General features: G+C 45.2%; 1 protein-coding gene across 2 annotated transcripts in view; it reads right to left on the bottom strand.

Annotated features, from left to right (window-relative positions):
- The window catches only part of stard9 (StAR-related lipid transfer (START) domain containing 9), a 51,244-nt gene that overhangs the window by 26,174 nt on the left and 11,903 nt on the right, over positions 1 to 13,167 (bottom strand). For both annotated transcript variants that reach the window (XM_074691703.1, XM_074691704.1), the window contains exons 4-6: positions 2,656 to 2,772; positions 2,321 to 2,353; positions 2,154 to 2,215 (exon numbers count right to left, since the gene is read on the bottom strand). In XM_074691703.1, the coding sequence (XP_074547804.1) occupies positions 2,154 to 2,215; positions 2,321 to 2,353; positions 2,656 to 2,772 (212 nt within the window). The remainder of the gene's footprint in view (positions 1 to 2,153; positions 2,216 to 2,320; positions 2,354 to 2,655; positions 2,773 to 13,167) is intronic.

Here is a 13,167-nt window from a genome sequence, read left to right as displayed (position 1 = left end):
ATAGCTGGTACTGATTATCAGAAGATTAAAGCACTTTGTAAATGTTTATATTGGGTTATGTAAAATTGTGGTGTAAAGGTCAAATAAGAAAACAAAAACAATCATTGAATCCTAAATTGACAGAGAAAATGTCTTTAGTTTTCATCTTAATCAATCTGTGTCGTACATAAACTCGTTACTTTTACCGATGGAGAGAGCTGACAGACTGCCAACACTCCTGAATATGGAGGGAGTGTCTCATTTTTTAACCCTTTCTCCTGCTGGTCTCCTGGCTTGTGATTTCTCCTGATTAACTTTAAGTTTGCTCCTGTGAGCTCTGATATTTTTCAAAGTCAATCAAGTCCCGTACTTGGGCGTTATATCGAAAACTCAGAAACCATCCACCCCTTCTCTCTCTTAGTTGGTTTGATCCAAAGACGCTGCAGGAGAGAGACAGAGACAGAGACAGATAACTGTGCTGCACTCGTTGATGAAGAGTTAATCAGAGCCTTAGCTGTTTCCTTTCTTTCTTTTTTGGTGTTGACATGTCGTGAGTTAAACTAACGTAGCTCTGCTCTAACGCAGCATCCTCTCCAATCAGGAGAGTTTAGAGCAGCGTGAATCATAAAGTGAGGAGGCTGACTCTGAAATCGTGAAACGTGTGTTGTTATGAAGTTCTGTCTGTCTCTGGTGTGTGATGCGCAAACGTGCTGCGTGTGTACGGGACGGCGCTCTCTCTTCAGATTAGGAGAGAGTTCAGGTGGAGGAGACCGACTGAGCCAGAGAAAGAGGGAGAATTCAATCCATAATGTCTTGTTCAGAGCCTGTGATAGATGGAGTATTAAAACATGCACTCACACTAGTTTTAAGTTTATGATTGGCCTCATGCGGGCCGGACAGGGACGTACAAAGGGCCGGATGTGGCCCGCGGGACGTAGTTTTCCCAGGTCTGGTCTACACTCTGAAACTATAAGGCTTCTAATGAGCTGTGTTTCCCTTTCTCTGTTTCACAAAATCAAAGAGATATTTCTGAAGTTTCATTAAAGTAAAACGGTGCCTTGCTGCTGTTTTCATCATTTATTTTAATCTCTTTTTTATCTCTTTTTCTATCTCTTTATCTTTGTATCTTTTATCCCTTACATTTTATTCCCTTTTCCATCTTTTACTCTACTTTTCTTGTTTTTATCCTTATCTTATTTGATTTCTGTTTTTTATGCATGTTTAAATGTTTGACTCCTTAATATAAAGTGTATGAGAGATTGTTTTGCACCCCTGTAAAGCACTTTGGTCAACCCAGGTTGTTTTTAAACGTGCTCTATAAATAAACTTTGACTTGACTTGACTTGACAACTAGAATCGAGCACAATTTGGGCAAAGTCTCGACCCACAAGATTCAACTTATGGAGTAAGAAAGGAGAAGGAGGAAGGAGTGTAACTGACGGTAACCATGGAAACCCCCAACATCTGAAGAGCTGAAGTGTCTACCTGATGGGTGATACTGATGTTATCAACAGAAGAAACCAGAGGACGTTAAAATATTGTGACGTCTGTCCACATGCTGCAATGATGATATATTCCTCCACCCCTCCCTCCTGCTGCTCCCTGACCCACTCTCAGCCTTCATGATGCCTTCACTGACCGTCAGAAACACTAACATGTGAACATAGAGCTGATACAATAAAACACCAGAGTCCGTTCACGTGGAGGTGGACACCTAGCAAGGAATTCTGGGAGAGGATGGTGGCCGAGGAGGTGACAGAGTGCATCCATTACTCTCACCTGACGTGTTTTTGCAATATAAGGTGTTTTCATTGCACTTTTGTGATTAACTTTAATATGAAACTTCTAGAAAACCACCTCATGAGAGCATAAAACTTTTTATCAACATCTCTAAAGTTTTGGTGTTTCCATCACCATTCTCTTATTGTGATCTTTATGTTTTGTGTAACTCTGGTTGTCATGGAAACGCGCCTGATCTCTTCTCTTCTTTTCCCTGTGATAAATGTAGAGCTGGAGGAAAGCAGATTCAACCCAGAAGGACTAAAATATATAATACATCACTCCACTTTGTGATCCTTGGCGTGCAGCCTGAAGCTGTGTAGTGTTATCGTGCAGTCTTATCTGAATTGTAACGTCAGGCTGTTTAAAGACAGAGACACACACACACACTTTACCTGATCTCCACCCTGCTGGAGTTCTGCCCGTCAGGAAAGGTGTCCTCAGACCTGAAGAGGCCCTGGATGAAAGGAGAAGTGTTATTTACTCCACATTACAGCCTCAGACGCTCAGGCGGGTGGATTATCTGTGCTGGTTTATTGAAAGCTACAGCGCGCTGACGTACCTGACAGATCCGAGGCGTCAAACCGACGGCGTCCTGACAGACGGAGAGGAGGGAGAGGAGACAGAGAGATTCAGACAGGTTTCAGAGAAAACTGGGTCACAGTCGATGCCTCGGAGCAGAGCCAGCGTTAGGGAAGAGTTCACAGCCCCTCAGACACAGGATCAGTAAAGGGACAGTACACTGCTCTGTCAGCTAATTAGTGCTTCGTTATTTATGCTGGATTAGAGCTCTAACTCCCAAATCTGTCAGTACGGGATGAAACCCACGTCTCTGTTGGTTTCCTTTGTTTCAGTCATTATTTGTCAAACACGTTCACGTGCTGAGTGAAGGTTCACCTGTGTTCCCATCATGGTGTACGTCTTTCCAGATCCCGTCTGGCCGTACGCAAACAGACACACGTTGTAGCCCTCAGAGGCTCCAGACAGCACCGACACACCCAGGTCCTGGAACACCTGCAGAGAGACGACACACACACCTTTAGTCACACACACCTTCAGTGACAAACACACACACCTTCAGTGACAAACACACACACCTTCAGTGACAAACACACACACAGGGGACAGGTGAGAGGATGTCAAACATGTCACTATCTGCCTGTTTCTGTAAAATGTGAGGAGGGTGAATAAAGACGCTGATGTCTGTCAGGAGTCACACACACACACACACATACGCACACACACACACACACACACACACACACACATGTCAGAGCTCTGAGCTGGAGCAAACAATGACCTTGATCCTAATCGTTGTGTTTTTCTGCTCCAGCGTCACAAAGCGGTGGCAGCGAGCCACCGGTGGGAAGGTAACGGCGCTTCCTGCTGAGGTGTTTGGGTAAAGGAGCAGCGAGGTAAGCTAACACTCTGGGTAAACAGCTTTGCAGAGTGTTTTAGTGGACAAACAAACGTCTGTGTGTGTGTGTGTGTGTGTGGGGGCAGGGCTTTGAAAGGGACTGGGTCAGGAAAATAAACCTCTGCTGAAGCTGGAGCTGAGACGGGAGGATCCGGAGAGTCTGAGTCCAAACAATCAGCCGAGGCCGTTTGTTTTCCTGCTCTGAGCGTCTGGATCTGAGAGCCGGGGCTGCAGATTATTAGCATCAGCTCCACTCACAGACGCCTGTTTTCACAGTTTACGGCCTAATTCAGTCTGCGGGGCGGGGAGAGGAGAAATCAACCCAACCACAAGACCAGAAAATTAATAACAACCAACAGCTCGTTAGCCCGTCCTGCTGCTTGGATCATCACTGAAACTGTGTGTTAGCTGGAAATCCCCATCCATCACAGCAGCATCCTTCAGGAGCCGTCATGGAGGGTCACAGTCCTGGTCCTGGATCAGGCTCCTGACGACATGTGAAAGCTACATAAGTCCAAAGCCAACAAATACCTGGAGGGGGGCAGAAACCTGATCCAGACCAGACCTGAGACCCAGCACATTCCCCCCAGAACCAAAACACCACCTGGAGATCAGAGAGGGACCCCCACCCAGGCCCCGGGGCTCCGGCTCAGACGGGGGATACCGGTGTGTGAGCGCTCAGAGGAGAGCTACGGCAATCCACAAGGATCAAACGGGCGAACAGTTTCAACATACACACGGTGTGTGAGAAAGTGTGTGAGCAGCAGCCTCAGGAGGCCTCAGAAGGAGCCAGGAGGAACCAGGACCCCGAGCTGAGCCTGAGAAGACTCTGAGCTTACAAAACGAGGAAGAGGTTTAGGTTGGACGTGGATGAAAGCTCTGAGTCTTGTGAAAGCAACCTGAAAGGGTTCAGTGCTCTCTGGGAGTGTGTGTGTGTGGATCAGTGTGTGTGTTAATATTCAGCAGCCTGAGGAACATGAAACGTTACACTCAGACACAGAGGATCTCACAGAGACCAGGTCTACTCTGACTACAGTCATCAAACCCGTCGTAGACCAGCACCTGAGGCTGGAGCCCGGGGTCGATCGTTTCAGAAACACGACGGCTTCAGCTCAAAACACACGAAATGTTTGACTTCCTGTCAGAGCAGACACAAGGAACCAGAGAATATTCACAGTAAGCCTGCCTGTGCAGAGACGCAGCTACAAACATCCCAGAGGACATTTCTGTCTAATGTTTTAAAACATGTCACTCGTCTGGACTTGTCAGGTCAGTGTGGCTCAAATTAAGTCTAAAAAGATGATTTTAAATAAAAGGTTAAGACACAAACACTTGTTTAGTCTGGTTTCTCTGTGATTGAGACAGTTATCAATAACGAACCAAAGAGATAAATCAACCAATCAATCTCATCTTGTCGTCTTCCTCCGTCGCCGAGACAACGGGCAGCAGACAGCAGCCACGTGTGACCTGTAAAAGCTCAGTCTGACTCTGTGACCTTATAAACCTCCTCACAGACGCAGGAGGAGACGTCTTTATCCTCCACCAGGAATCTGCATCAGTAAAAACTGTTTTCAGACAAACTCTGTCCAACTTCACTTTATCTGACAAATATTAGTCACTGTTTCTGTCTTTATCTGGGCTGAGTTTTCTGAAATTAAAGACAGGAATAGTTTAAAGAAACCATCAGCTGATTTGCTGGTTTGCTTTTTTTGTTGGACTAACATTAAAAACTGTAACAGATCCACTGAATTTATCATCGTTCACACTCTTTCCTCTCTTTATCCATTTCTCTGTCCTGTTTAAAATGATGCTGCTCTATTAGACGATCATTTTCCTGCCAAAATGAAACAGATCAGAGACTGAATTTCCTCTAAAGAGTCCAAAAACTGATATTTACTGAACATATTTACTGTTTGAAGCTTTAGGATCATTAGTTTTTGGTCCAGTGCGTTTGTAACAAAGTGTTTTCATTTTCATACATCATGATTTTTAATTTAATTCATGTATTTATTTATTTGTTGCTTTAGATTCTTGTCTTTTTATGCAGATTTAATTAAATGATTACTGGGTGGTTTTAATTAACTGTTTTTTTTACTGTGTTTCGTTGTATGGGCTCGACGAAGATGAGCAGTGAGAGCTAATGAAGATCTGAATGAAGAAGCAGGGATAAAAACTGAAGCCAAGAAGCCAAACCAGCTCTCTGCTGAACCCTGTTTTTGTTTTCTGCTCCAAAAAAGTCATGATTCAACAAGAACATGATGACACAGAATCCTGAAGAAGGTAAAAAACTTTTAGCGTGTTATGTAACTGCAGCCTGATGAGTCTACACATGTGAACCAAAGTGTGCCGTCCCCTGGAGTCCAGACCACCAGGTGAGCCCCCCTGCTGCTGGGCTGAATGAGGGCTCCTACACGGAGACAAAGAGCAGCGCCGCCCCTGTCCTGTCCTCATCCGAGCGTTCAAAGAGCAGACGCCGGCCCCTCTCCTCCCTCAGACACTGAGCATCAATACAGCGCTCGTTAAAGTCCACCCTCTTAAACCCACTCCACGGAGGCCTCGACACGCCGGCCGGTCCCTGCAGGCGCCGCACAAAGAGCAGGATCTGCTCTCCTGGCTCTGATCTCCTCTTTGTTTCCATGAAAGTCTGAAAATACTGCAAAGACTGGCCCAGCAAAACCAGGAGGACAGAGACCTCCTTCAGCCTGCCAGGAGGACAGAGACCTCCTTCAGCCTGCCAGGAGGACAGAGACCTCCTTCAGCCTGCCAGGAGGACAGAGACCTCCTTCAGCCTGCCAGGAGGACAGAGACCTCCTTCAGTCTGCCAGGAGGACAGAGACCTCCTTCAGTCTGCCAGGAGGACAGAGACCTCCTTCAGTCTGCCAGGAGGACAGAGACCTCCTTCAGCCTGCCAGGAGGACGGAGAGTGACTGAGCTCTGCTGACAATCCTGTTCATCATCATCTAAGGATGAAACGATACATTCTTACATATGAAACGATACAGTACTGATGCCCGGTACTTGGCAAGCGGTATCGGTACTCAACGGTACCCATTTCCTGTATTTTTTGTGTTTATGTGGGAATAAATATTATTTTGTTTAATAGTAAAATCTCAATTTTTTTCAATTTTAACATTTTTATTCTTCAATATATAACCTTGCAATGCTGTGTTTACGTCCAGTAGGAAAATTTCCCACTCTTCCACTGTCTCACAGTAACAAGGATGCGTTTAGGTACCTGAACATGGTACCTTTCGATTTTTTGTGAATCGGTACCTCGTACTTTTGACGAAATTTGGTTATTTCCTATAAAAGTATCTAATTTGGTACCCATACCTATCTTCATCATCATCTTCACACCATCTCCAGCCTCCTAACTCAGGTTCCTGCCTGAGCTGGGCTCCTTGGTGGGGATGGGAACTGTATCAGGAACTTTTATAGGTACCAACTGAATTCTGTTTGTTGTAACGATTCATGTAAAATCAGACAGTTCCATGTTTAGGTCCCTGAACGCATCCTTGTGACTGTGAGGGAGAGGAAGAGTGGGAGATTTTCCTACTGGACATGAACACAGCATTACAAGTTTAAATATACTGAGAGATAAATATGTTGGATTGAAAAACTTTGAGATTTTGTAACTAAACAGAAACAGAAACACTTCTTACGACATAAAAACACAAAAGTAGGGCTGCAGCTACCAAATAGTTTAGTGTTTGAGTATTCTACTGAAAATTTAATCGATTAATCGAGTAATCGAATAAAACACATTTCTGTTCAGTTAAAGAGAAACTGTTTTTCAAATAAACATTTGTTTCAAACAAGTGGAAAAACAAGTCACTTTGGGTGATAAATTTTAAATTCAATGGGATCTGTTGAGATATGAGACAATTTAAAAAGGAATTAAACCATTTGTTAAGATTCTGAGTCTTTGCAGTGTTCAGACTAAAGTGATGGTCCTGCTGTTTGGGAGCACGAGGCTTCATCACCACTTGGTATTTTATCCTTTATTGGCCTGTGAGTCAAACTGAACACCTGATCAGTTAGCTCGACTAAGGTTTTGTTTTCACCTTCTTCACTCTACAGCTCTGAGTTTTACAGGTTTAATAAGTCGCTAATGATGTGATCCCCTAACATGCATAACAAGTCATTTGCTTAAAGGAGAGAGGATTAATATCATAGGAGGCGTCTGTAAAGTCACTAAATACAGCCTCAGCTCTATTTGCAACATCAGAAGTAAACCATTCTTTCATCTTTTGAAATTAAACGATTCCTCGAGGCAGAGAAAAATCACATTTTTTGTAATCGAGTTACTCGAATTATTAGAGGAATCGTTTTAGCCCTACACTAAAGTAGCGAAAATTGGTTCCTTTGAGAACTGACACCGACTGCTGGGTACCAGGCATTGGTACCGACACAGCCCACCTTCACACCCTGTAGAGCTGGGGGGTATTTCTGGACCAACACAGCGGTGGGGGTAGGAGACAGGTTGCATTATGGGAGAGGAAACGAAGCAGCAGCCTGACGATAAAGAGAGCAGGACTGAAAGAAAGTCAGCGTGCCTGAAACACTCCTGGGACAGACTAAACATGTCGCTGGACAGGAAGGTGTTCGCCATCAGCAGACCCTGCTCACGTGTGTGTGTGTGTGTGTGTGTGTGTCAGAGGAAGCAGCACCACAACAAGGACAAAGCCCAGAGTTTGTTCCCTCTCTGAAAATAAATGCACCAACAATCAGACAATGAGGAGGAAAAGCAGAGAGGAGATGTTGTTGCTCTGCAGGAAATGCAGCTCAGATTTACTGGGTCAGAGCGGAGGGCGAGGACGGAGACCACGACGAGGACTTCAGGTTAGAAACCAGAGACCAGCAGAGTCCAGAGTCCAAGCATGACGTCTCACATTTACAATCCAAGCCAAGCTCAGACAAGATTCACATTTCAAGAAACTTTAAGAATCAGACAAAGAAACGAGGCGAGTGTAAACACACTGTCCACACGCTGACAGACGTTTTTAACCGAAGCGGCGACACAGAGAGAGATGTTATCTCTGCTTTGGCGACCGACCACAGGAGGAACGCTGGAGTCACGTGACTCTGAGGAAAATCAAAAACAGATCCAGCTGGTTTCACGCCAAAGATCCAGCTCTGAAACATGGTGCAGCTTTTTTCTGACTTTGAAGAAAACGTAAAGAAAGAGACGGAGCGATAGAGACCGAGGCTGAGAGGGAAAGTGACGGAGCCGAGCTTCAGTAATGAGCTGAGTCCTGTAATCACTGCGTGTGGAAAACACCAACTGCTGCTCTGGTTTTATGTGTTTTATGTGCCCGCTCTACGCTAAAGCCTGCAGAGGTATTTATGTGTGTGTGTAGTGTGTGTGTATGTGTGTGTGAGTGTGTGTAAGATGTCGTCAGGGGTGATGGCAAACGGCCAGACGAGCAGAATGAAGCTCTTAAAAACTGGAGTTTCTCATTTCTTTGGCCAGGACTGACGCAATCAGAGCCTCTTCCCTCCCTGAGAGGACGCCGTGATGCAAACATCTGAGACTGTAAACGATAAAAGGACAGAGGATAAAAAGGAGACGCTTCAAAAACTCTGAGCATCTGCAGGGAGAGCCCAGGTCCTCCAGTTTCCAAGTGGGTCACACAAACACAGCAGCTGGGCCCACAGCGAGGGCTGGACGCCTTCGTTTGGATTCAGGGAATAAAATGTCATTGGAGATCTGGTCTGGACTTCCTGCAGGACCGTCAGCGAGGGTCAGAGAAATAATCAGAGACACAGACAGAGAGGAAGCTGTTCGGCCCGGGTCCAACCACGGGGACGGAGTTTGTAGGTCATGTTAGCGTGAGAGGGAGGAGACAGAGATAAGGAGGCTGCTCCTCCTTACACAGACCTCCCTACGCACGGGAGTGAAGGGAAAAAACACACAGACAGGGGGCGCTGTGGCAGTGTTTCCCATTTTTCAGTGACAGCTGACCGCAGAGCACAGACCCAGAAAAATAAAACCATATCTGGAGAGAGTCAAGAGACTGAGAGCTTCTCCATGATCCCTGTTAGAGAGGAGCTGAGAGACCAGACTGAGACCAGACTGAGACCAGACTGAGACCAGACTGAGACCAGACTGAAACCAGAGTGAGACAAGACTGAAACCAGACTAAGACCAGACTGAGACCAGACGGAGACGAGACTGAGACCAGACTAAGACCAGACTGGACCCAGACTGAGATCAGACTAAGACCAAACTGAGACCAGACTAAGACCAAACTGAGACCTGACTGAGACCAGACTGAGACCAGACTGAGACCAGACTGAGACCAGACTTAGACCAGACTGAAACCAGACTTAGACCAGACTGAGACCAGACTAAGACCAGAGTGAGACCAGACTTAGACCAGACTGAAACCAGACTTAGACCAGACTGAAACCAGACTTAGAGCACACTTAGACCAGACTTAGACCAGACTGAGACCAGACTTAGACCAGACTGAGACCAGACTGAGACAAGACTGAGACCAGACTGAAACAAGACTGAGACCAGACTGAAACAAGACCGGACTGAGACCAGACTGAAACAAGACTGAGACCAGACTGAGACCAGACTGAGACCAGACTGAGACCAGACTGAGACCAGACTGAGACCACACCAAGACCTCACCAAGACCACACTGAGACCGGACTTAGACCAGACTGGGACCACTTAGATCATTCACATTAAAACAGACACACAGTGATATTTGTCGACTGGTGTTGATAACAAACGTCTAATGCGTGATCACTTGTTTTGTCCACGCCTGTTCCTGATCATTTCGCTCGGAGCTCAAACCTCCATCAGGCCTTCAGACTCTCCCATTCACAGAAATGCTGGTGGATGTTTACCAGATGGTCAGTGATTGGCTGCAGAGCCAGAGGGTCATGCAGCTGTTAGGGGGAAACAAAATGTTTAAAATGCCCCAATGAATCAAGTCAAGACCTGACCTGGTTCCAGATCCACTTCCTGTGAAGTCTGGGTTTAGGTTTTCTGCCAGAGCTGCAGGATTTATGCTCCTGGTTTTCCCACCGATGAGGAAACGTGACTGACTCAGTGATTCATGTTAAATGTGTCCGTCCATAGAAAACTACATACACCAACCTATTGTAGATTACAGGAAATACATCACCCTTTGAGCTTACAGCAGGTTACATATAGAAAGGTTATATATAGATAGGATATGTAGAGGTTATAAACACTGACTTTGATGTTGACCTTAAACTCCTTCGTTCAGCTCAAGTTTCTTCTCATGAATTCATCTCTCCCTCTCAGAAACAGCAGATCTGAGCGTCACTGAGGCCTGTTAGTGATGACAGTTATCTGTTTATACCAGCTTCTGCTGCATGTTGCTACACATTTTGAAAATTTGCTATAAAAATAAAGTTATTATCAAAATTATGAAGATGAAATGAGCATTTTCAGCTGGATCCTCATCCAAACGAAATAAAAGTTCCCACGGAGGTAAAACTTTGGGGCCAGTAAGGCCAACAGTCCAGCAGGAGCCTGAGCTAGCTGGAAAGACTGTGGCTCAGTGGTGAGTGTCACTTCTCAATCTGAAGGTTGGGGGGTCAATTCCACATGCTGAAGTGTTCATAAAATCAATGTATCAAGATTTTTTTGGCACTATCAAAATCTGGATTCTTTGTAAAAAAAAAAAAAACTATTTATTTTCCAAGTTCAAATTCTTCATTTCAGTCTTTGTTTATAAACTGGATTGAAAAAAGTTTCTACTTTTCTCCAGCAGGGGGAAAAATGTTTCTCTGTGACTCACGTGATGAGCATTTTATGGGAAAATATGGCTCCAGATAGTCTGTGAACACCATCATCTAACTTTTTACACAGTCTGGTGTTAAGAAACAAACTTAAAATCACAAAAAACATAAATTTTACATTTTACATTTTAGGGATGGCCAGATACCGATACCAGGTATCAGTAAGTCCTCCTCACCACTAGATGCTGCTAATTGCTGCAGCAACACCACAGTAAATGTGCGCTAGGTCCTTTTAAAACAACATGAATGAACCAGGAAGAGTTAACAGTTAAACTTTTTTATTTTGCACTTTAGTTACTTTAAAAATACTTAAACTCTGACAGTTGTTAGTTTTATTGTGCACTTTTAATACTATTTTTTAATATTGATCAAAAAAGTTCATAACTCTGAGAGTTGTTTGTGTTTTATTGAAACTCAATGTCAGAGTAACTGTGCTTTCTATGATCAAAATTATCTGTCACTGTTAATTGAAATGTTATGTATCAAAAGTACTAGTAGTATCGGTACTTGGTATCAGTGAGTACTCAAGAAGGAGTACTCATACTGGTATCGGTCTGAATAAAAACTGGTATCAAACATCCCTACTAAATATCAAAGAATCACAATTTAAATCAAATAGGCACCTCAAAAATCCTAATAGAAATGAATCAAGAGTTTAGCACAGTGTTTCCCAACCCTGGTCCTGGGGACCCCCTGCCCTGCATGTTTTAGATGTTACCCCACTCCAGCACACCTGATTCAGATGATCAGCTCGTTATCAGGCTGGAGCAGAGCTTGATGACGAGCTGATCATTTGAATCAGGTGTGCTCTTTATTCTGCAAACAAACTCACAGAGGAGTAAACTAACAAACTAAAAACAAAGAGTTATCAAATCAAAGCAGACCCAGGGGTGAAGATTTAGCCTTGAATGTGAACTCTCTGACCCTGGGTCTGTTTATCTCCATCAGTCTGACGATGATCCATGATCCAGGTCTGTGATCTGTCACACGCTGTGATGTTATAATAACACAGGAAGTGAAACCTGATCCAGGAAGGTGATTTCTATCAAAGATAACTCAGAGTTTATCACAAACAGAGCTGACAGGAGGAGTTGATGATGAAGATCTGTTTCAGCTCTGTGTGGCCGTGACGACCAACTGTAGCCAAACATCGATCGGCCAATTAGGACTGAACAGTTTCCACCTCGTTTCCTCATTTTCAAAGATTAATACAGACGAACTGTTGGAAGCAGTTTGGTTGATTTCAACCAAAGAAACGAGAACAGCTCCCGCCTGGATCTGTATCAGTCAGTCAATAAACAAAGATCTAACTTTGGCGGCTCCGTGACATCACGATGGCGCCCAGTTAAAACGCTCTCTGCACCTTTTCTGATCCACGCTGGTTTGCTGCGTCTCTCATCCTCTGCCTGGGCCGACAGAGAGCGGCACGCTCAGGTTTAGATCACAGCTGCTCCAAAGTTTCCATATGGTCACACCGTGTGTTACCGTGGTGACAGATCAACCAGGGTCCGGTTTGGGTTCATTCAGACCAGACTGAGCTGAACTCTGCTGGACTGACTGAGAGGGGGGGGGTCAGCGCTCACGTGTGTGTGTGTGTGTGTGTGTGTCTTCTCGGACACAGAGCAGCTATTCTTCCCCGTCTGCAGCACCACTGACACACAGACCCAGAAACACTGAAATCACAAATTGCACGGACACAGAGGAGGAGGAGGAGGAGGAGGAGGAGGAGCAGGAGGAGGAGGGGAACTCCCCAGTGAGAGATAAAAACCAGCATTGTGCTCTGAGAGGAGCGCTCTGCAGTGACGTCTTTGGCCTGAACCTTCACGGAGAGAAATGACTGAGTGATGCAGCTGTTTGAGTTTGGCAGGCGAGGGCCGGGGGCTGCAGAGGCACCACGGACCCCCTGCTCATTCCTTCTCCTCCTCCTCGTCCTCAGGAATTTATCCACACTTTCTCCTCCTTTCTGCTCCTTCTCCTCCTCCTTTCCCATGCCGCTCATTGTCAGGAGCAGTACAAACTGATAAGTGTTGTTAATAAATGATGGAAAAGCTGTTTGTTGGGTCTCTCTGCAGAAACCAGCTTTAAACAAACAGCCCTCAGCTGCTGCTCTCACTCAGCAACAGCTGGTTCCCATTACGGGTCCGGCTCTCTGTAAAACCTGAGACAGAAATCCTCCTGCTGCTCACTTCAACCTCCTCTACAAG

Source organism: Halichoeres trimaculatus, unplaced genomic scaffold, assembly GCF_033239565.1.
Source record: "Halichoeres trimaculatus isolate MK-OKI-2021-1 unplaced genomic scaffold, fHalTri1.1 fHalTri1_scaffold_17, whole genome shotgun sequence".
Lineage (NCBI taxonomy): Eukaryota > Metazoa > Chordata > Actinopteri > Labriformes > Labridae > Halichoeres > Halichoeres trimaculatus.
The sequence above is the reverse complement of the archived record's forward strand: the minus strand, read 5'-3'. Positions and strand labels throughout refer to the sequence as shown.